Here is a 22,875-nt window from a genome sequence, read left to right on the forward strand (position 1 = left end):
AGAAATTCCCATACATTTAGATTGTAACATACTTTAGCATCATTGTGGCAAGTTTTTTTTTTGAAAAAAAAAACAACTTCTTTGTGTATTTTCCTTCTGCATCTTTCTTTTTTTTATCTGGTATTGTATGTTTTGTTTAGAGCTGGTGTCTCATTGTGAAGAGACTGTTGGAGCCTTATAAACCCCAGTGGTGCAGTGACCATGAGGATTGGTCTCTTTATTTATTTTCTCCTCATAATAAGTGAGTAGCAACACAGAAAACCAGCCAACACACACATATACACAACTAATGAATGCTGTGCTTGCAGATTCTCATGCTACACACAGCTCTCTCCCTCTCGTTCTCTGCAGGTTCCGGATGCGCTGTCAGAAAGTCATCACTCATAAGATGTTTGATCATATTGTGCTGTTCTTCATCTTCTTCAACTGCATTACAATCGCTCTAGAGAGACCCGACATCCAGCCCGACAGCACGGTGAACAGTCACTACACTCATTTCTAGCACTTTCATTAAGCTCTATTATATATGTAAACTACCATTCAAAAGTTAGTGTCGGTGAAATGTTTCATATTTTTTGCATAATCTCATGCATAATCTCTTATGGCCACCAAGGCTGCATTTATTTAATAAAAATGACTGTAAAACAGTAATAGTGTAACACGTTATAACAATCTATTTATTCCTGTGATGGCAAATATACATTATGACCCCAGTCTTAAGTGTAATATGATCCTTCAGAAATCATTATCATATGCTGACTTGATGCTTAAGAAACATTTCTTAATATTATCAATGTTGTGTTTATATTATATTTGTATCATATATTGTCATATATTTTTGGAAACTTGTTTTTGTCAAGATTCTTTGATGAGTAGAAAGTTCAAAAGAACAAAATTTATTTGAAATAGAAATCATTTGTTAGCAATATAAAAGCCTTTACTGTCACTTTTGATCAATCTAATGCATCATTGCTAAATAAAAGTATTAATATCTAAACCCATTATCATAATAAAAAAAAAGAAATCCACATACAACTTAAAAATTACAATAACCATTGTAACTCAGTAATGAAGGTATACTGCACAATAAATACTGTAAAAAGCCACTGGGTGACTTCTCGTCAGTAGGGGAAACATGGTAACATCTCAAAGCTGCTCTTGTATTGCTCTGTAATGAATATGATGCATTTGTTGCCATTTTAAATGACATTTTCATTTATCATTGTTTGACAGGAGCGGATTTTTCTTAAAGTGTCCAACTACATCTTCACTGTGATCTTTGTGGCTGAGATGACTGTGAAGGTATGGAATTAATTAAAAAATATTAATTGATTAAATAAAGGCTTATTTTTCAACCGTCTGCAATGCGAGTAAATCACTCACATATGCAACCAAAGTTCATGCTAGGCGACTAAAAATGTCTTTAATTAATAATAAATAATAAACGGTACGATTTCAGTCGCCTGTGATTGAGTTAGAGGGAAAAAATAAGTTTAGCTCAGATATATAATTTCATTGTCTGCTGAGCTTTATGCACCGTCGCTTAGCTGAGAGCGCCATCTTTCGCTTTCTCACACACACACACACACACACACACACACACACACACACACACACACACACACACACACACACACTCATCTTGAGAGAAAGAGAGAGACTTTTACACATGCCACATAAAGAGAATTGACACGCTGGATCTAAATACAGGGCTCGACAGGACTGCCCGATGGCCAAGAGTTGACAGATCTGTCCCTGTCCCGATCGGGCCAGTGCTGTGTCATCATGAAAGTTTATCATTTGCACATGTTTTTCAGCCTTGCCTATTTAAACATTAAAGCGCAAGAAGACGCAAAAGATATCTCGTGTCATGTGCACATCTGACAGAAAGCCCAGTAAGCCCCGTCTGACAGGACGCGAATACTGATTTGAGCTCTTGAATGGACTATTTCACACAAAATTGTCAAAATGCCTGTCTTGGCGAGTATCCTAGTAAACATAGTCGGTTATGTCTTAACGTAACAGTGTCTGTATATTGGATGCACTGTCTTAAAGTGACAGCAGCCTAATATACAGGTACCTACTGTCTGTGTTTTTAATGTTAATAAAACTAAAAATCACTCAGTGCTCTTGACTGAATAACTTTTGTAACTTTAATAAGGCTTAATCTATATTTAATGTATACAGTGAGGACTATGCAGTTTTATTTTCAATCTGATTACCGGTACTCTATTACATTTCTCTACCTAATCTATTTAATCTGTGTCACTGTTAGATCGACCTGAAAACCCTAAAAAGTAAAAAGTCTGGCGAGTAAAATAAAAAATGTACAAGCCAATGGCGACTCGAGCTTCAGTATGTCCGTAGAGGGTTGATTTTATTTAGCTTATAATTTTGAATTGAATAAAACAATAATAATGCAATATTCTGATGACATGTCCGTGATGGTGATGGTTGTGATTGTTATGCTGTTGGTGTTGTAGGTGGTTTCTCTTGGGCTGTACGCTGGTCCAGGCTCGTACCTGAAGAGCAGCTGGAATGTTCTAGACGGCTTTCTAGTATTTGTGTCTATTGTGGACATCCTGGTCTCACTCGCGTCCTCTGGCGGGAACAGAATCCTGGGTATCTTACGAGTTCTTCGACTGCTCAGAACACTAAGACCCTTGAGGTGAGATTTTTATTGAAGGTATGTGTGGGTGTGTATAAATGTCTGGAAGTACATTATGTCCTCTATTGGCTGTTTTAATATTCTTAAAGGGCTATTTCTACTGTGGAACACAAAAGTAAATGTTTAGCAGAATGTTCACACTGCTTTTTCACGAAAATGAAAGTGAATTGGAATTGGAACTGGTGAAGCTGCGTTCACACTGTGTCCAGTGGTGTGACAATATTGAGATATGTTTAACTTTATGTAAATGAAGAGCGACTTAATGGAAGCGCCAACCAACAGGAGTGAAGTCAGTGGAGTGCACGTGATCCGTCACTACATCCTGTAATGGAGTTTCGAGGCAAGATCGAGAAGTAGTTCATTTTAGCGGTCAGCAACTTTCCTATAATTTATGATCTCTGTGTGCATATAGGGGTACGAGCCTGAATGGTTTTAATGAACCTAGATAGACCGCCGCTTTCGCCGCAGATAAATAGCCATGATGGCAAAGAGCACTCATTCATCTTTTATATTAAACATTTAATGTACTGATTCCATTTGTATGTAGCCCTTTTCCTTCCAAAATGTTTGTTTAGGCAAAAAATCTGATTTGTTGTCATGAAGCAACATCCGTGAATGTCATTCACAATCTTTACTAGGCAACTAGTAGTTACTCAATAAAACGAAATGTATCCCTAATAAAAAAGTTTTTTTAATAATGTTGCTGTCCGTGGTGCTGAACCATTGAAACATTTAATATCTTAGTCAGAAAACTATTGAAGCTTTTGAACTATTGATGTCGCAATTACTCTTTTTTTCTTTCTTTCTTTCGTTCTTTCTTTTCTGTTCCATGGCAGAATCGAGCTTGCATGTGTAACTGTTCCACTACACACATTTGAACAAAGTCTGCTCAGCAGAATATATCTCCGTCTGTCTATTCATTTCAAGGCTAATACTAGAGCACATCTCGTCTCGTCAGCTTGTTGTGCGGCTCTGAGCCTTTTTATTAACAGCCTCTTTCTAGTTCAGTGGTTTTGCTTTGAGTTCAGATATTGTTGCGACACTAAATATGCATTTCTTTGTGTGTTTGTGTTGTCAGGGTCATAAGCAGGGCCCCCGGACTGAAGCTGGTCGTTGAAACATTGATCACATCTCTCAGACCTATTGGAAATATTGTGTTAATCTGTTGCGCTTTCTTTATTGTCTTTGGCATTCTGGGAGTTCAGGTACACACATGCTGCTAGTGTCTAAATAAAGAATACAAATCTGAATTAAGTTCATTTTTATTAACGATTTTATTTATTAAATAAACATTTAGTATGTCAGAGCAGTTTGCTTTGTAATTATAAAAATGCTGTTTTTATTTACTCAGCTCTTTAAGGGGAAGTTTCATCACTGTGAAGGCTTTGACACTAGAAACATCACCAATAGATCAGAGTGTCTGCTGGCTAAATACAAATGGGTCCGTAGGAAATACAACTTCGATAACCTGGGTCAGGTAAGACACTCACAATCACACTTACGCACATATATAGACAAAAAAGGGGGAATTCATGAAGAATGAATTATGACCACTGGTAGCGTCTTTTATTAAAAAATCAACCTTCTCATTTGCCCTTTTTCTAAACCCATTATATTTCAGATTCAGGTCACACAAGCGCATTTCATCAACATGACAGGGTTCTGGTGGACAATGTTTATTGTACCTGTTCAGTTGTTTATTTTTGTTTTTTTATTTTTTAAGTTTAGACCTTTGACTTTAATTCCCTCATGTAATGAATTAAGTTTGACATCCAACATGTTTGATTTTTTCCCCCCAAAACATTTGAATATCTGTCAAGTACAGACAGTTTAAATAAATGCACATTTATTTACACACACACACACTATATATATATTGCTTAAGTTATTTATCTGAAAAAAATTTATATATAATATTATAAAAAGGTAAACTATACAAATGACATAGAAATGCAAAATCCACTATGCATGAAAAAAATAAAAGCTCACAGGAAAAAGCATACTTAGTTAATAAGTATACCTAGTTAATTAATAACTTATAACATAATTAGTTATTAATATTTTGTTGGTTCTCTCTTGTTTTTGCATGCGTTCATAATTTCTTTGTATGAAAGACTGGCCAGAAATTATGTCTACGCAATTTGGCATGTTTCATTGCGTTATCAGAAATAAAAGTACAACTAAGCAATATGCTTACAAAATGTATAATAATAAATACATTTTTAATAACATTTCAATAACGGGTGAAGATGTACATTTTCCTTGCAAAAAAATAATACGTTTCTTATTTGAATTAGAAACAACACAAATAGAGTATGTTTAACACAAGAAAAAACAATCAATAGAGGGAAAACTTAATTCAGTATAAATTCTATAAATAAGTGTTGCTTGCTTCTCAAGTCAATTTATAGTATGCTTAGATTTTTTTCCAAAAAACAAAAACAATTTTTTTTTTTGCTGTGCAGTAGCCTTAAACTGAGCAGAATTATGTTCATCTCACCTTCCCTTTAATATTTTACAGATATTCATATTGCTGATAATGATACAGTAATATTCTCTTATTTACATGAATCCATTGTATCTCTGTTTTGCAGGCACTGATGTCATTGTTTGTCCTGTCATCTAAAGATGGTTGGGTCAGCATCATGTACGATGGCTTAGATGCCGTGGCTGTGGACAAACAGGTGTGTGTGCGTGCGTGCGTGCGTGCGTGCGTGCGTGTGTGTGTGTGTGTGTGTGTGTGTGTGTGTGTGTGCATTCTTCAGATAACTCTACTCAGTGTGGAAACACTTACGCCTTACTCTCAATCTGTCTGTTATAAGAAAAGAAAACACTGGCACCAGGAGTTTACTGTTTTTTCACACAAGCTCAAGTGACACAATCACAAAAGGCAGCAGCAGGTTTTAAGTAAAGTGAGGTTTTGATTAATTCAGCTCTGAACTGAAGAAAAAAGGGAGAGAGAGATAAAAATATAGTGGAGGACACCAAAATGAGCAGGTTGAGGAGGAGACACAGAACATTCATCATTTAATTCCACTGAGAGGTCTTATACTCACACACACATAGACAGAAACGTTCAGTCCACAGACAATAACAGATTCAACACAACTGGTTTATATAGTGTCCTTTATCTTTTTGTGTAGTTAAAAATACAATAAGACACGTGGAGTTTCCATTGCATTCTGCTCTTTCTTCCTGTCACATTTTCATGTCTTCTTGCTGATGGGCTTCTTTCTCTCCACGTTAGACATTCAAATAAGGGTGCCTTCACTTTATTTATGTATTTTTGTCTTGTTTTTAGTAGATACATTGTTTGTTTGTTTTTATTGTAAATGAAGGAAATTTATCATAAAATAAAAAATTATGTAAGGTAACAAGTCCTGAATATGCAAATGAGCCCGCCTCCACTCACTCACACCAGCTCAGAGATCCACTCGTTGACGATCACACGTTGACCTGAGTGGTTACAAGGTAGTTTGTGACGTCAGAAACACCCGCGATTGATTTTAAACCACGTTTTTGAGACTGCCTCTGGTTCACTGCAGTTTTAAGGAAAAATACTCTGCAATGGTGTTGACTTATGACTTTAGTTAAAAACATCACATAGACATATAAAACAACATTAAAAACTTGATTTTCACCACAGGGGGACTTTAAGTCTTATTAGTCTTCCAACCTCAATTAGATTTTACAACCAGTGTTATACAAGATGATAGAATTTTTTGTTTATTATTACTTGTTGTATATAATCATAATGCTTTGAGAAATTGATACTGGAGAACAAGACTTGTTGCTGTTGTGAATGTTGTTTATGTTTTCTACTTATTGTATTTTTGTGCTGCTGTGACATGTAAATTTCCCCCTGGGGATTAATAAGGTTTATGATGTAATGTACCTGCATTTTTCAATTCTTGACAATTTTTGTCAGGGACCTAAGTTTAAAATGCAGCAAAATAAAAGGCAAGAGCTAGCTAGCATATCCAGCATTTCCACAAAAGAATAGGATGAAAAATATGTGCAAGTTTAATATTGCATATAAATGTTATATACTAAATGTGCTGATGCACACAGAAATATTCCAGGCTTAATTGGGAAAAAAGAAAGTGTACACTGGAATATTTCCTTATGACAATTACTGTACACCTCTTTGATCAATGTCATCTCCTCATATCTAAATGATTTCTCTGTTCTTCTTTCTTCTCTCTTTGTAGCCCATAAGGAATCATAATCCCTGGATGCTTCTGTACTTCATCTCCTTCCTGCTGATCGTCAGCTTCTTCGTGCTGAACATGTTTGTAGGCGTGGTGGTCGAGAACTTCCACAAGTGTAGACAAGACCAAGAGGAAGAGGAGGCCAGACGGAGAGAGGAAAAGAGAAAGAAGCGCATGGAGAAGAAACGCAGGAGTGAGTGTGTGTTTTTTATGCCGACTGTGTCATAATGGGACAATGCAACAAAGCGTCAGCCATTTTCCTGTTGTCACTGAAAGCGAAACTCAGAACGAAACAACTAAATGGATTTTGGGCCATTTTTGTACTTTTTTGCCACACTTATATATTGACCAGAGCAGAGGGCAACAAAATATTGTGTGGCTTGTCACTGCTGGTTAGGATAAAAACTAGCATGGAACAGACTGGTTTTATCGCTTGTAATTGTATTGCATCACACATGGTCAGCACAGTACAGTTCGATTGCTGTCGTGTGTATTAAGCTTGACAATTAGTATTGATTTCCACAGACGTGTTCTTCAAAAGCCCTTTGACTTTGCTTGACTTCAAAACCACATAACCAGCATTTAATTAGACAAGAGACACATAATTATAAGTGAGGGTAAAAACATTTGATCTTGTCTCAAATCCCACTCGAATCCTCTGCTTTAGTAGTTTTACTAGTGTCAGGTAACAAGGTTATGGAAACAATGGGGACATTTTTAAACAATAGCTAGAACTTTCTTACATATTAACTATAGGGACCAAAGCCAAGTTTAGGGGTCATAATGTTGGCCTACTTTGGTACAGTAAGCAGCTGCATAACAACCCAGAAAGCCCATGACAAAAGCCATTATGAACACTTAAGCAACTACATATCAACACCCTGGCCACCCTGAGTTTTACATGAGTAAGCATTACTCACAGTAGTGTGGTATATATCAAAGACCATCACTGTACCATGGTACCGCCACAGTACTGAACTGGAAAGTGACTTAGCTAGCTGTCTCAAGACCTCACTCGCTTAAATGCACACCAAGCTTCTCTCAAAGACACCTTGAGCAGTCTTGAGCAGTGATGGATGTGGGGGGACGCTTGGCTGGACATTTATAACATCCCTCAGATGACTCGACTGTTTGCAAACTGTGATTACACACACACACACACACATACACACTCACACACTGCCACGTTAGCAATTTACTGGCCAGACAAAACTGGGTCAGTGTGCTTGTGTTTGACAGGTACAACAAAGTAGCCTATACAGTACACTAACAACACACATTCTGCCTTTGAGCTATTTCAATGAAACGTTGCAAATCTCGTGCATATTAACATCAAAGCTGTATTACAAAATGGACATTTTTAAACATAAAATGTTCGGCGTGGATGTTCACAGCATCCCGTGATTCAAGATGAGCGTGTGTGTTTGTGTGTAAGTACCTGAATGACCTGAATACACCCTAATGAAGGTGCTCTATTGTTCTCTCTCTCCCTTTCTCTCTCTCTCTCTCTCTCTCTCTCTATCTCTCTCTCTCTCTATCTCTCTATCTATCTCTCTCTCTCTCTCTCTCTCTCTCTCTCTCTCTCTGTGTGTGTGTTTTGTAGAGGCCATGCAGAGACCGTACTATGCAGACTACTCTCCAACACGCCTCTATATTCACACGCTCTGCACTAGTCACTATCTGGACCTCTTCATCACCATCATCATCGCCATCAATGTCCTTACAATGTCGATGGAGCACTACAGACAACCCAAGGTTTGGAGTATTACACACACACTGCTTCTGCGGGGCAATGTCATGAGCAATAGGTTATCAAAAGCCTGTGTGCAGGTGTTATTATTTCAGAGTGAAACGTGTAACCGTATTCTAATGAGAAACAAATATAGGGTGAGACATGATTTTATGCATCTGGAATTGATTGGATTATTAAAAGTGGGAGTTACATAACAGTTTAGGTGTGTTCGACTGCGCAGACCGATCGGCTAGAGGTGCCGCTTGCGGTCGGGGGAGGAGTTGAAAACAGAGCCGTCACGTCAGACAGTTTCTGCTTCCCATAGTGACGCTTGCGCTGTGTTTGCATACTTTATCACAGATTATGTGGATTAGAGGCAATATTTGTCAAATACACAGATGGTTCAAACATAAACAGTTTTCATATACTGCTTAACAGGGCTTGACAACAACGTTTTTGCTCACCAGCAATTGTGACTTGTGGTTTTCCAAATTTACTAGCCACTCAGCATTTTAACTGGCCACAATTTTGACATCAATACCATGAGGAAAAACTGCCATAAAGATATTTTTAATATTATCTCATAATTTGGCAGCAGGTTTATTAGGCTGCTGTCACTTTAGGACCTGATGCACGAATCCATTATACTGTTACACATGTGTTTACTTTCTCAACTGTTTATGTTCACTTAAAACATAACTGACAATTGGGTAGTCCTTCAACCAATCAGACGCGAAAACTCCAGGCAGGAAACATGTCAAAAAACGTGTTGGTTTGTAGCATTGATCAGCCGTTTACAGAAGCAGTAATGGCATCGAGCGATTTTAGCAGGCTGTGCAAAAAAAAAAAAAACATGAAAGTGAGTGGTATTTACACCCACTCGAGCGATTTGTTTGCTAAACTAAAGAACCCATTGAGCGTCGTGTGAGAGACCGGTGTGCGCTTCTCTATCGTCATTGGGTTAAACCCGCCAATAGTGCGCCAGGTGCATAAGACAGTTTGTGATTGGTTCCCGCAAATTTGGAACCGAAGCAGGAGAAATAAATGTACAGGTTTCCAGCCTGATCTACAGGGCGAAATCAGATCGCCGGCAGATCAGGCTGGGTTTACCCAGTCTAGCCAAGACCGCCATTTTGACATTATTTTGTGTGTATTTGACAGTTTAAGCGCAATAGCAGCAAAAAAAACCTCAATGTAGTACTGAGAGGCGGTTTATGTGCCGCACTTTGAGTGTAAGCACAAAATCTTACAAAAAAGAAAGAGAGCGAGAAAGCGCAGCTGGTATTGTGTATCCGTTCTGTAGAAAATGAGTATTGGAAGCGTTTCAGATATTTCAGTATCAATATGTATAGAAAAATCATTATTTGGGATTTTTGCACTACATTGCACTTAGTTTATTATTTCAGATTCCTTTAAAAGAAAAAATACAGTTGAAAAATGTATATATTGTATATAAAATTCAACTGACTGCGTTACACGCCACTGCTGAAATCCACCTGCATTTGGGTTGGTGTTAATGTCGAGCCCCGCTGCTTAATACGGCGCCATCTCTGTACAAGAATAAAGTTCAAAATAATACCAATAATGTGTTTCTATATATTTTTATCATTGTATTTTGATAAACATGACAAAATATAACATTATGGTTACATAAAAAGAGTTTACGGATTTGTGACCATAAGCGGAGCAGAAAGTGTCCGGATAAACACGATGTCATCGTAGAATCGGCCAATCGTGGAGCAGCGTGTCATCTTCAGAGCTTGTGCAGACTGAGTCAGCCGTCTACTCTCGCTGTGCTTTCACAGTGACATGGCCTCGGCGCTGGCTCAAGTCAGACAACATTTCTAACCGGCATGTATTCTATTTCTAACCAATCTGTCTGTGCAGCGCTGAATGAAGTCGAACACACCTAATGACAGGCCAGGGGGAGGGTTGCAAAATAAATGGGCTCGGTGATGTCAACCGAAGAGCAAAGTTGTTTCAGAGGCAGAGGATTTTGATGAAATATTTATAACAAAAATGTATAACAGAATAACATGCACTGATGGATTATTCAAGACTAGGATCATATCAATAAAATGGTCAATTTTGATTTCATGTTTAATTCAGAGTTTAATATTCCGGTCTCTGACTGTCACTGTGTATGTCTGTGCTTCTCAGTATCTTGATGAAGGTCTGAAATACTGTAACTATGTCTTCACGCTGGTCTTTGTGATCGAGGCTGTGCTGAAACTGGTTGCCTTTGGCTTTAGGAGATTTTTCAAAGAGAGGTAAGGCTCCCTCTTGAGGACACAATGCAGAGGTGCAGTATCTCAGTATCCGTTTTATTAATTTGACATTTCAGCATGGGTCTGTTCTCATAACAGAAGTGAGGAGAAAACAACTGCAGTCGGTTTAATTTCAGAACTGCTATAACTGGATGCAGTATTATGCACTACTGTTCAAAAGTATGGGTTTTGTTTTTATCAAAAATACAGTAAAACCAGTACTATGGAATATTATTACAATTTAAAGTACCTTTTATATATATATATATATATATATATATATATATATATATATATATATATATATATATATATATTAAAATTTATTTTATTCCTGTGATGACAAAGCTGATTTTCAGCATCATTACTGCAGTCTTCAGTGTCACATGATCCTTCAGAAATATGCTGATTTGGTGCTTAAGAAATATTTCTTATTATTAACAATGTTGAAAACAGTGATACATTTTTAGCATTCTTTTAATGGAAAGTTAAACAGAACAGCATTTATTTTAAGTAGATTTTTTAAAGACAGATGGTGTCTGTGATGAAACTGCGTCTTGTTTCAATGAAATGAGATGATAGTTGGACACAAATATTTCAAGTGTCAGTCATTGATTGAAAGCCTGTCGCTCTGTCAGAAACGCATGTCATGCAAATGCAAATACTTGCGATCCATGTTCCACTGACTATAGTATCAACTCACTGTTTTAAGTGTCTATCATAGAGAAAGGTCACATGGTGTCATGAATAATAATGAGACAAGGTCTTCTCATGAATAATTATGAGACACCACTGTGAAACATCCTGTGGCATTGACACAGAGTAAGAGCCCAGAAACTCCCTTAATTCATTCCTCTTTATAAATCAAAAATACTGGATGCGAATATTGTCTTCAGTGTTAAAGAAAGACCTTTCCTCAGGCAGTGTCTAATGGTCAAGTGTAGCGCTTTCCAGGAATATGAATATTAAAGGGTTTCACAGGACCTTGTCATCATCTCATTTTGTGTTTGTCTTTCTTCTGTCAGGTGGAATCAGTTAGACTTGGCAATTGTTCTTCTCTCCATCATGGGCATCACACTTGAGGAAATCGACCTGAATGCCTCTCTACCCATCAACCCAACTATCATACGCATCATGAGAGTGTTGCGCATTGCCAGAGGTAACAAATACACACAGACACGCACACGCCAGCCATGACGTATGAGAAATATAGCAATGCCTTAGATGTGTCAAGAGCGAGAAGAAGATTTCAGATTTTCTTGCTCCTCTAATAAAAATGGGAAATTTAGAATTTTTTATTTACACTACCATTCAAAAATATGGGGTCCATAAGATCTTTAAGATTAAATTAATAATTTTATTCAGCAAGGACACATTAAACTTTTAAAAGTGACATTAAAGACATTTATAATGTTTTTTATTTACTTTCTGTTAAAAAAATGTAAACACATTTTTTTCCCCCACAAAAATATGAAGCAGCCCAACTGTTTTCAACATTGATAATAAGAAATGTTTTTTGAGCAGCAAATCGGCATATTAGAATGATTTCTGAAGGATCATGTGACACTGATGACTGCGGTAATGATGCTGAAAATAAATATCACTGTTTTACTATTTTTGATCAAATGAATACAGCCTTGATGAGCATAAGAGACTACTTTCAAAAGCATTAAAACATCTTAGAGACCCTAAATAGTCATTTTTAATGGTAGTGTATTCTTTTAATATTGTGCTAACAGATGTTTAAGGACAGGGTTTATGGCAAGTAATGTTAAAATAATTAAAATTGGAATGAATTGTAATATACAGTAAAATTCCCTTTCAGTGTTGAAGCTGTTGAAGATGGCCACAGGAATGAGATCTCTTCTGGATACAGTAGTTCAAGCTTTACCGCAGGTCAGTGCGTTCATATGTTTGTGCATATCTTTTGTTATTTGTATTGTGGAACTACAGTACTTCATAGATACCTCACTGTATGTGGCATATACGTGGCTTTATTCTGGTGATGTTCTGGTTCTCTAGGTTGGTAATCTGGGTCTGCTTTTTATGCTGCTGTTCTTCATCTATGCGGCACTGGGAGTTGAACTCTTTGGCAAACTTGGTCGGTATACCTTTCATTTCCTGTTATCATACACTGCCGTTCAAAAATTTGGGGTTGATAAAACTTTTAAACTGTTTTTGAAAAGAATCTCTTATTCTCACCTAGGCTGCATTTATTTGAAAAAAAAAAATACAGTAAAAATAGTGGTACTGTGAGATAACTCTTTTCTAATTTAATATGTTTTAAAATGTAATTTATTCCTGTGATGGCAAAGCTGAATTTTTAGCATCATTCCTCCAGTCTTCCGTGTCACATGATCCTTCAGAAATATTTATATGCTGATTTGATGCTCAAGATTATTTATGATTTTCAGGTTTCTGATGAATTGAAAGTCCAATAGAACAGCGTGTATTTGAAATCTTTAGTAACATTATAAATGTCTCTACTGTCACTTTTAATCAATTTAAATTGTTCTTGCATGAATAAAAGTATACAGAGCCCATGCTTTGAATGGTAGTGTATGTTGATGCATAAAACAAATAAATGCATTTTTGAGGTGAAGTATTAAAATGGATTATTTGTAAATCAGAATGCACCGAGGAGAGCCCATGTGAGGGTTTGAGCCGACATGCTACATTTCAGAACTTCGGCATGGCATTCCTCACTCTGTTCCGCATTTCCACGGGAGACAACTGGAACGGAATCATGAAGGTATTTTGCAAACCATGAAAAATATTCATGCTGCATGTTATAAATACCTGATTAGAGAATGCCGATGTTTAATGTTAGGTCTTAATTGGTTGTCAGATCATTTGTTGCCCACATACAGTACATTATCAGGACTTTTTGAGCTTTGCAGAACTCACAATTTCTGTGTTTCTGTGTGTGTCTAGGATACCCTGCGGGAATGTAAAAATGACAAATGTCTGAGTTACCTTCCGCTTTTGTCACCTCTGTACTTTGTGACATTTGTGCTGGTGGCACAGTTCGTGCTGGTGAATGTTGTGGTCGCTGTGCTCATGAAACATTTAGAGGAGAGTAACAAAGATGCCCGTGAGGAGGCGGAGATGGAGGCGGAGTTGAGGGAGGAGCTTAAGGGCAGTCGTAGACAAAGCTCCGCCTCTCTGGGCGGAGTCATTGGGCTGGAGGGTACAGCTGTTAAAATGGAGACTCTCTCACATGAACAGGTGAGTTTCTATTAGATTAGAGTAATGCTAAAGGTATTTTAGATATGTTTAAGATGACCATTTTAAATCATATTTTAGAATAATATAAAAATAAAAACATATAATATATTTTTATTTTATACTGTACTTAAAAAGGCTAAATGGTGTACAAATACGAAAATACGGAGCAGTTTTTTTGGGTACAGTCTACAAATCAACCACGATAAAGTAGTCTTTGAAAATGTCTAAATGTATCCAAACGGAAAACCTTTTACTTGCATAAATAAAAATGAATCTACTGAATAGCAATATTTTAAAGTTAATGTGCAATTTTTTTTGTCCGCCAATCTATTTTGATTTGATATATTATATAAATATTATTTTATCATATATATTATATTATTATTATTATTTTTATAAATATTACAATTATATATTGTATTTTATAAATATATGTTTATATTTTTTTAAGAATATGCAGTGTCTTCAAGCCTGTTTTTAAGAAATGGCAAAACATTACAGTTAAAGCGCTCTTATCTTAATGATTTGTTGTGTTTGCAGGGCAAAGATCCCAATTACGGCAACTTCCTGACAGTTGGGAGGCCGTCTATGTCCCGGATGCTGTCCTTGCCTAATGACAGTTACATGCTGTATCCTGTTAAGCCTGTGTATGGATCCGTTCATGAGAGATTCTCCAAACAGGACTCTACACTACCAGGTGACAAACCTAAGCCAGTCCTGGCTGTTCATAACACACGTTTAGAGAGAGAATATGACTAAAGCTGCTGGTGTGTTTTCAGGCTCCTCTCTCTCACTCGGGACCCAGTCCTGTGAAGATAGTGGCGTAATGCAGGTTCCAGGAACTGCGTCTCAGACGAGCCTGGCCTCCATTCCTGCTCTCCACCCTCTGAACCGAAGAGCGAGATCTAGCAATGCCTTCAGAGCTCTGAAGAGACAGGTACCACAGTAACTCTCATCCTGATCAGTCTGTTTGTGTATGACAATAGATTCAACCAATTAGACTATAAGATCAAATACACTTTTTTTTTTTCTTTGTTTCAAACGAAATGCTTATATGCTTATAAATACAAATGTTCACATGATTGATATCTCAAATTTTTTGTACATTTTGAACATTTGTATAAAATGTCAGATGTTCTTACTTTCATTGGATCTTTCTCAAATCATGATTTTACACAAACTGCTGCTGGCGTGATCGTTAAAGCAAGAGACAAACCAAATACTAAAACATTCTGAAATTCATGTTAATTGTTACGCTAGTATTATAATTCTTATTTTAACTACATATATTTCTTATGTATTTAATTATATGAATTTATTACATGGCTTAGTTAAAATCTAATGTAGAATGCGGTCTCTTATTTCTTGATAACACACCGTTGCCATGAAAAAACGGAAAACTTTAACGGAAGCAATACAATCGTTTTTAAATCAATATTTTGTGTCAAATTATTGATTTATTTGGTAGGTAGCCATGTAATAAGCGGGCTCTGCTTCGCGTCGGGGTCCCGATCAGCCTGTCGGTGTTGTATTCGCTATAACAACCGACTCGCTAAATATTATCCCTTATATAATTTAATGTCATTTCATTTCATTTCATTTAAATTGAATAAAATTGAATATATATATTTATCTTAATACAAAATAATATATAAAATATATACACAATTATTTGTATTCATTTAGATAATGATAGATTAAAGTATAATTTTATCAACATATACATATATTCTCTAAAGTAATATCAAATATTAAATATATATATAAGTATATAATTGAATATATATGTTTTATGTGAACTCGTATAGTATTATATAGAAAAAAACACCTCAGTTTTATTCAGAGGCCCAAACTGAGAAAAGAAAAATATGCAATTTTGTGGAGATGCTGCTATTTATATGGCTAAAAAGTAAGAGGAAATTCTGGTAGCTTGTAATGTAAATCAATGAACATATATAAATATGTAATTCAATATGTAGTACGTTTAAAATATACAATTAAATCTATATTCAATTATATTTATATATATATATATTTAATATAATGTTGAATAAAATTAAAAACTAACTATATTTTAAATAAATACATTAAATATATTGTCCAATATAAAAGAAAATGACTACAGAATTCTGCAATAAAGCATTCAAGATGGTTGTGTAATGAATATTTTTGCAATGTGTGTCCTTACATCTGTTCTTACTACAGCAAGCAATAAAGAGTGACTCCTTCGATTCCACAAACGTTGACTCCAGAGACACCTTACATATCCCGAGCAAGCCCTGCTCCAGTGATAACCTCCTTCTCAAAGTACCCATCGTGCCCCTCACCGGTGGATCTGCCCCCTGTTCCCCCCAGGCCTCGCCCCCCCCTCCCCCCCGCAGCCGGACAGCGAGCGTACAGACAAACAGACACGTGTACAGCCAGCGCAGCATCCCCTGCCGAAAGCCCGCGCGCCATACACACTCCATCAAATCTCTCGAGGTAATGCACACACATGCACAAACCAAGCACGACTCAGACGCCACAGACGAGTCGGTCCGACTCGGCACCAACATCACCCAAAGAAGAGCCTCTCGGTGCGGGGCACGCAACCCACATTTCTGTTCTGACACCCAGTCTCAGGACTCATTGCACAGTGGGACGGCCCGTCAACCGGACACCAGTGCTCATAGTCTACGGAAGCACAACAGTATGGAAAATAACGGCTTCCTGTCTCAGCTCCACATCCCTCGGCGTCACTCCACGCACGGAGAGGAGTCACTTCTTCAGCAGCAGACTATTTCACCATCACCTGGTCCGTCGCCAACTCCCAAGAAGGAGAAAATGAGCCCTCCGTGCATCTCCATCGACCCCCCCACCGATGCGGTCGGCCAGGAGCACAGCACAGTCCTGAGGAGACGGACCCCGTCCATTGACTCCGCTCTCCCACGGGACTCTTCAGATCTTCCTGACGTGCAGGACCAACCTAGTCATTTGCCCCTCCCACAGTTCTCTTTTGACCAATCGGATGTAAGTTCCCTGAGTAGCCTGTCGGAACTGCTTTCGGATAGTGACCAGTCGACGCACTCGTTCCCTCCTGAGGCCCGGTCGGGGCTTGCGGGAGACGCAGCTCAGAGTCACCTCAGGAAGAAGGTATTGGTCAGAATGGCCAGCACTCGGGATCCAGGAAATGAGGATTCGGTTGCCTAGGGCCCGGGACACCGCGCAGGAAGCCACTCACGCATTCCGCCTCTTCGTAAAGCATTTTAATAACAGGAAGAGGCGGTGTCGGCAAAAGTATGCAAATGTGTTTCTGATGGAACTGATCTTTTTTTGCCTGATCATATTGATTAGGGAACTTTTGTTAGCGTTCATCATCACACACGTTGATATTGGGACATTTTATGTGAATTCATATGAAAATCCATCACAGAACCATGTTGCATCGTGGCATAATTACTGCACATGACGGTGCAATTTTAACCCTCATATTTTGTTTGGGGTCTGAAAGGTTGATCATTTAATAGTTTTAAAAAAGTGTCATTTAAATTAACACTAATGGCTGACACTTAATAGTAAAAAAAATTTATCTTTTGAAATGGAAACACTTTTTGAAATGAACCTTTAGACAAAGTTTTTTATAAAGAAAAAAGTTTGAATTTGTATTTTTGTTGAGTATCATGTTTGATACATCAGGCTTTTATGACTCATATAGAAAAATCAAGAGAGAAAAAACACCTCGATTTTATTTTTGGCCCAAACTGAGCAAAAATGTGCAATTTGGTGCAGTTATTTATAAGGCCAAAAAGTAAGTTGAAATTCTGATAGCTTGTCTTATGTATTTATCTCCCAATAATATGTACGATTATATTTAAAAGCTTAGTTGTATGATCAAATCTCTGTGGTTTGTATTGTGGAAGCAAAATATGTAATACAATATACAATAATGAATGAGAGATAAATATAACGTTCAACAAAAGCCTGATGAATCAAAAAGCCATATCTGATATTCACATTTTAACATGATTTTTCTAAAAAAAATTATGTATTTGAAAAACCTTGAAATATTACTAACAATATAAAACTCATACGTTTTCTTTATAAAAATCAGTAGAGATTTCACAGCAAAAAGACACATATACCACAACCTGGAGGGAATGATATAAAAAGTATAAATATACATCAAATGGCATGTAGATTTTGTACAACTGGTTTTTCAACAAAGTTTTGATCATGTTGATGATTCAGAGGCCTTAGAAATGTACGCATCAAATATGATACAGTTGGCTTTATAGGGTTAAAGTTCATTTCATGAGTTTCCTAATGAGAACTAATTATAAATGGTAATTTTATAATTAACATACTTCAGAAATCCACCATGAAAATTACACATTACTTATGTAGCTCATGTTTAGAGTCAGAGACCCCAGGTATTAAGCATGAATAAATGCAATTCATTTTCACATGCATGACATTGATGCTTTGTTTTGTTTTTTTTACCTTTGACAAACACTAATTGTGTGACTGGACATGAATGATACCTCAAATCATGCAATTTGTTGAGGAGAAGTGTAGTTTTACTTTTCTAAAACATTAAATTAGAGTTTCATCTTTCGCTGGCAAAAAAAAAGAAAAGAAAAAGACACAATTTCTAAAGAAGTTTTGATGTGTTTTATCAGATTGACTCCAGACAAAAACAACATTACTGTACTGGATAATAGTGAATAAATCTGTGGTAAAACAGAGTGTTAAAGCTTGAGTAATATCCGCCTACTGCGTTTTGATCAGGCCAGAGGAACGGAGTAAAATAATTGGTAAGGAAATAATGAGTTCATTTTTAAATTCGTATCAGTTAGCCGATCTCAACAGAACATGAGGGTTAAATGTCAGCGCTATTGTCTCATCTTCAAACAAACCCTTATGTCACATGATTACTTATCCTAACAGTCATACAGTACCATAACTGTAACACCCTATTGTCTTATACAGAGTATACGGCACATAGACATATTTTAGCTGAAACATATGCATGTTTCATAATGCTGATTGTGTAGCTGAATGAATGAAATGATTATTGTATATACGTGTGGCATGTGATATTTTTGTAAAGGGTCCGAGTTTTACATGTTGTTGGCCTTCAGGAAGAAACGGTGATAAAGGAATGTTCCGTGTTCAAGCTCTACATCAGAAAATAATTTTGATTCATTCCTCTGTCTGTAAAGAAGAGTGTGTGTACAGTGATGCAGTGGAAGTCTATGGGGAAAAACATTGCGGCAGGATCAAATAAACTCAAAACTACAGTCACAAGAATTCAACATTGTGTCGACATGACACTGTGATAACATTGCCTTCCTAACCCTATGCAAACTTGTATATCTGGTGTTGGATTTACTTTAAAAAAAATTACAAATAAGTATAAACTGCCAAATTAACTGCAATTTTGAAGTAGAAAACTGAAATAGTATGTTCTTGTCAAATCCAATAATCTGTTATTTTAGTTTTATTATACTTTTCATATTTTTAATTAGTTTAATTAGCTTTTACTTTTACTTTTATATTTTTAGTTTTCATGTTCATTTTAGTTACATTTTTAATTTGACCATTTAATGAGTCTTCATATTCATTTTCTATTTAGGTTTAATTTATTTTTATTTAGGTTTTACTTAGTTTTAGTTTAAATGTATTTCCAGTTAATAATTTTAGTCCTATAACTTATTTCAGTTTAATGTCAAACATTAATTGGCAACAAATGAAAATGTTTAGTTAAAAATGTTCAACTAATATTTATATTTTGTAATATTTCAGCTTTATTTTAATTAACAGAAATATTTGAATAGTTTTTGTTTTTTTAACAATGATAGTTCTTAATATTTGTTTTATTTACGATTTAAAAATTTAAAACCGTTTATGGAGGACTGAGTGCCAAAAAGTAAAAAAAAAAAAAAAAAAAATTAATAAATACATCAATTAATAATATATAAATTCAAAATAAAAATGTTTTTTTTTTTAAATGACAAATAAATAGATGTATCTGTTGAGTTCATGTTTAAAACTTTAGTCAATGCAAAGAGAGAGACCAGAAAAGGACTTTTACACTGTAAAACATTTCCACCTTATTTCAACTTAAAAACTTAAGTTCAGTTTCTGCCTTCAATTTTGAGTATAATCTACAAGTCATTCAACTTAAATTATATTAAACTGACTTAAAAAATCGAGTTGAATCTCGTATAACTTATTTTTAAAAAGTTGAAATTGCAGAGGCCTTAAAACCTTCTGGAATATTTTCCCCTTAGACTTTTGTTGTAAGAGAATTACTGCAACACATTTTGTTGGTTTTATTAAATTGAGAAGTCAAAATTATTTTCAGTAGAGGTTATCATTAAATTTTAAAATGGTGAAGTGTTCTTTCTTTTGAACTGCAGTGCACTAACATGCTTCATGTGAACATTTGATCAAATTAGTTCATTATTTTTTTTCATATGCACAAGTACAGAAGCTTCCAAAGAAATGAGCAAGCATGGATGCTCACACTCTTATTTTGGATTGAAAACATTTGTGTTAATATAATAACATAAATATTTACATTTGCGCAGAGATGTTTCGAAGTCCCGACACATATTGAATAGCATTAATATTATGTCCATTCAACGCTGCAGCATTTGCAACAACGTGAAGGTTCAGTATCTGTAACATGTCCTCACATAAAGGCAGATGTGCATCAAAATTGTGAATCCTTTCCACTGCATGAACATCTGAATAGGCTTTTCACACTTACTCTGGGCTAACAGCTTTTTAAACCCCAGGTTAAGGCCACTTTCTAGGTTAACCCTAGATTAAGCAACATTCATGCATTAAAAGAAAAGTATCAGAGTTTTCACAAAAATAATAATCAGCACAACTGTTTTCAACTGATAATAAGAAGAAATGTTTCTTGAGCACAAAATTAGTATGATTTCTGAAGGGTCATGTGACACTGAAGACAGGAGGAATGATCAGAAGAATGAAAAATCAGCTTTGCCATCAGGAATAAATTACATTTTAAAATATAATATATATATATATACAATAGAAACAGTATAAGAGACTTCTTTCAAAAACAAAAAAGTCTTTTGAGTACACTTGAGTGGCCACATTTCCATAAATAAACAAGCAGTTGTTAAAAAGGTCACATATGTTAACCCGGGGTTAAAAATTAGTGTGAAAAGCCCTTCAAAAATTGCAAACACTAATGATTTACTGTAGTTTACTCATTCTCAAAATCACACTAATACATATATACATCTCTAAAAATGCATTTTATGATTAACTATGTGATGGAGGAATTGGGGAAAACCAAGGGCTGATAATATTCATGAGTATTTCTGAGGAGCGTGTGTCGTGTATGCAGTGTGAGATCCAGAGTGCTGTTTGACTGCTTCATGGGTTTGGGTGCCGTTCTACAGATGAGTATCACTAAGAAACATTTTGTTGATAAACTATGGACATTAAATGTTTAGAGACTGTTAACTACTTGAAAAGATGTCTATTTTGCGTGCAGTGCTTTGTTTCCTGTCTATAATTCATTGGGATTCATTGAACATTTAAGAGACAGATCAGCGTGTGAACAGGAATGCACATTACCAATACTTTATATTAACATGGTAGGGCTTAAAATAATAATAATCAATAATAACAATAACATGTATCAGAGAAAGGAGGTGCATAACCTTCAGAAGATATTGTTTATGACCTCAGGAGAGTTAACCACATGAGCTGTATTGCAATAATTCAAATTGCTAATGGGTTCAGAATGGGAAGCATTACTAGTAAAAGTAATCAGATTACTTTTAAGTAACTAACGTAACCTGATTATTTAAAATAGTTACTTTTTAAAGTAAGTAACAAGTTACTTTGTTTTCCCTTTTTGACAGACAGCTCTCCTGTCCCCATGTGGAGAGGGATGTCCCTTAACATAAAATAAAATCGTAATAAAACTCAAATAATAGGGTTGAATTGGATGACATTTGAAGCTATTTGGAATGCTGTGAATATTTTGTTAGTTAATAGTATATTAATAGCTTTCTGTCTGAAGAACGTGAGATTTTTAAATCTAGTGGTTTACAAAACAACTGACCGGATGCCAGATTGAATTCCCTCCCCAAAATTCATTTGCAAGCTTTTTATATCAAACTTATTCATAGCTGTTTTTTTAAACACAAACATTAGTTTACTGTTATTTGAAATGATAAACCAAAAAAAAAGCACCAGATATCTTCTGTGTGTTGACTGCTATAAGAGCATGTATATCAACCTGACTGTAGTTTGCCCTTATTTCCGTTTGTTTTTTCTTATGCCATAATAAAGCACACTTCTATAAGGGACACACTGTACTATACATCTGGGTTGCAAATTCATGAACACATACCTGTGATTATTTTTTTTTCAATATAAATTCAAGTTTCTTGTCAAGGGCTTTTATGGCATTTAGCGTTCTAGGTTTACATTCATGATTGTTTGCTAATTAAACTGGATTGATGGAAATGACTTAATAGACGCCGTCTTTTTATGCTTAAACCTAAAACACTGTTTCTAGTTCTGACAATTTTGCCTGTGATGCAAAGTCTTCCACTAATTGTTTAATTATAAATGGGTACATTTTTGTATTATTTATATAGTATTTATTTATATTTTCAATTAGCTTTTATTTTATTTTATTCTTTTTCTTTCCTGTGCTTCAATTTATTTTTATTTCAGTTTTAGTCATTTTCGTACATCAACTTAAACATATTGCCAATACAAGTTGTTGTTTTT

The 22,875-nt window shown here is 35.7% G+C and overlaps 1 protein-coding gene across 1 annotated transcript in view; it reads left to right on the forward strand.

Annotated features, from left to right (window-relative positions):
• cacna1hb (calcium channel, voltage-dependent, T type, alpha 1H subunit b) overlaps window positions 1-20,003 on the forward strand; it is a gene marked incomplete at its 5' end in the record, with an annotated part of 53,237 nt that extends 33,234 nt beyond the window's left edge. The window contains 18 exons of the mRNA XM_079615679.1: window positions 141-241; window positions 352-475; window positions 1,234-1,302; window positions 2,484-2,668; window positions 3,747-3,873; window positions 4,020-4,145; window positions 5,263-5,352; window positions 6,880-7,072; window positions 8,483-8,634; window positions 10,772-10,881; window positions 11,904-12,037; window positions 12,704-12,774; window positions 12,901-12,979; window positions 13,509-13,630; window positions 13,813-14,106; window positions 14,647-14,803; window positions 14,886-15,043; window positions 16,312-20,003. Coding sequence (XP_079471805.1) covers window positions 141-241; window positions 352-475; window positions 1,234-1,302; window positions 2,484-2,668; window positions 3,747-3,873; window positions 4,020-4,145; window positions 5,263-5,352; window positions 6,880-7,072; window positions 8,483-8,634; window positions 10,772-10,881; window positions 11,904-12,037; window positions 12,704-12,774; window positions 12,901-12,979; window positions 13,509-13,630; window positions 13,813-14,106; window positions 14,647-14,803; window positions 14,886-15,043; window positions 16,312-17,295 — 3,276 coding nt within the window. The 3' untranslated portion in view covers window positions 17,296-20,003. The remainder of the gene's footprint in view (window positions 1-140; window positions 242-351; window positions 476-1,233; window positions 1,303-2,483; window positions 2,669-3,746; window positions 3,874-4,019; window positions 4,146-5,262; window positions 5,353-6,879; window positions 7,073-8,482; window positions 8,635-10,771; window positions 10,882-11,903; window positions 12,038-12,703; window positions 12,775-12,900; window positions 12,980-13,508; window positions 13,631-13,812; window positions 14,107-14,646; window positions 14,804-14,885; window positions 15,044-16,311) is intronic.
• Window positions 20,004-22,875: the final 2,872 nt, after the last annotated feature.

This window comes from Phoxinus phoxinus, assembly GCF_949152265.1.
Source record: "Phoxinus phoxinus genome assembly, chromosome: 6".
Classification (NCBI taxonomy): Eukaryota; Metazoa; Chordata; class Actinopteri; order Cypriniformes; family Leuciscidae; genus Phoxinus; species Phoxinus phoxinus.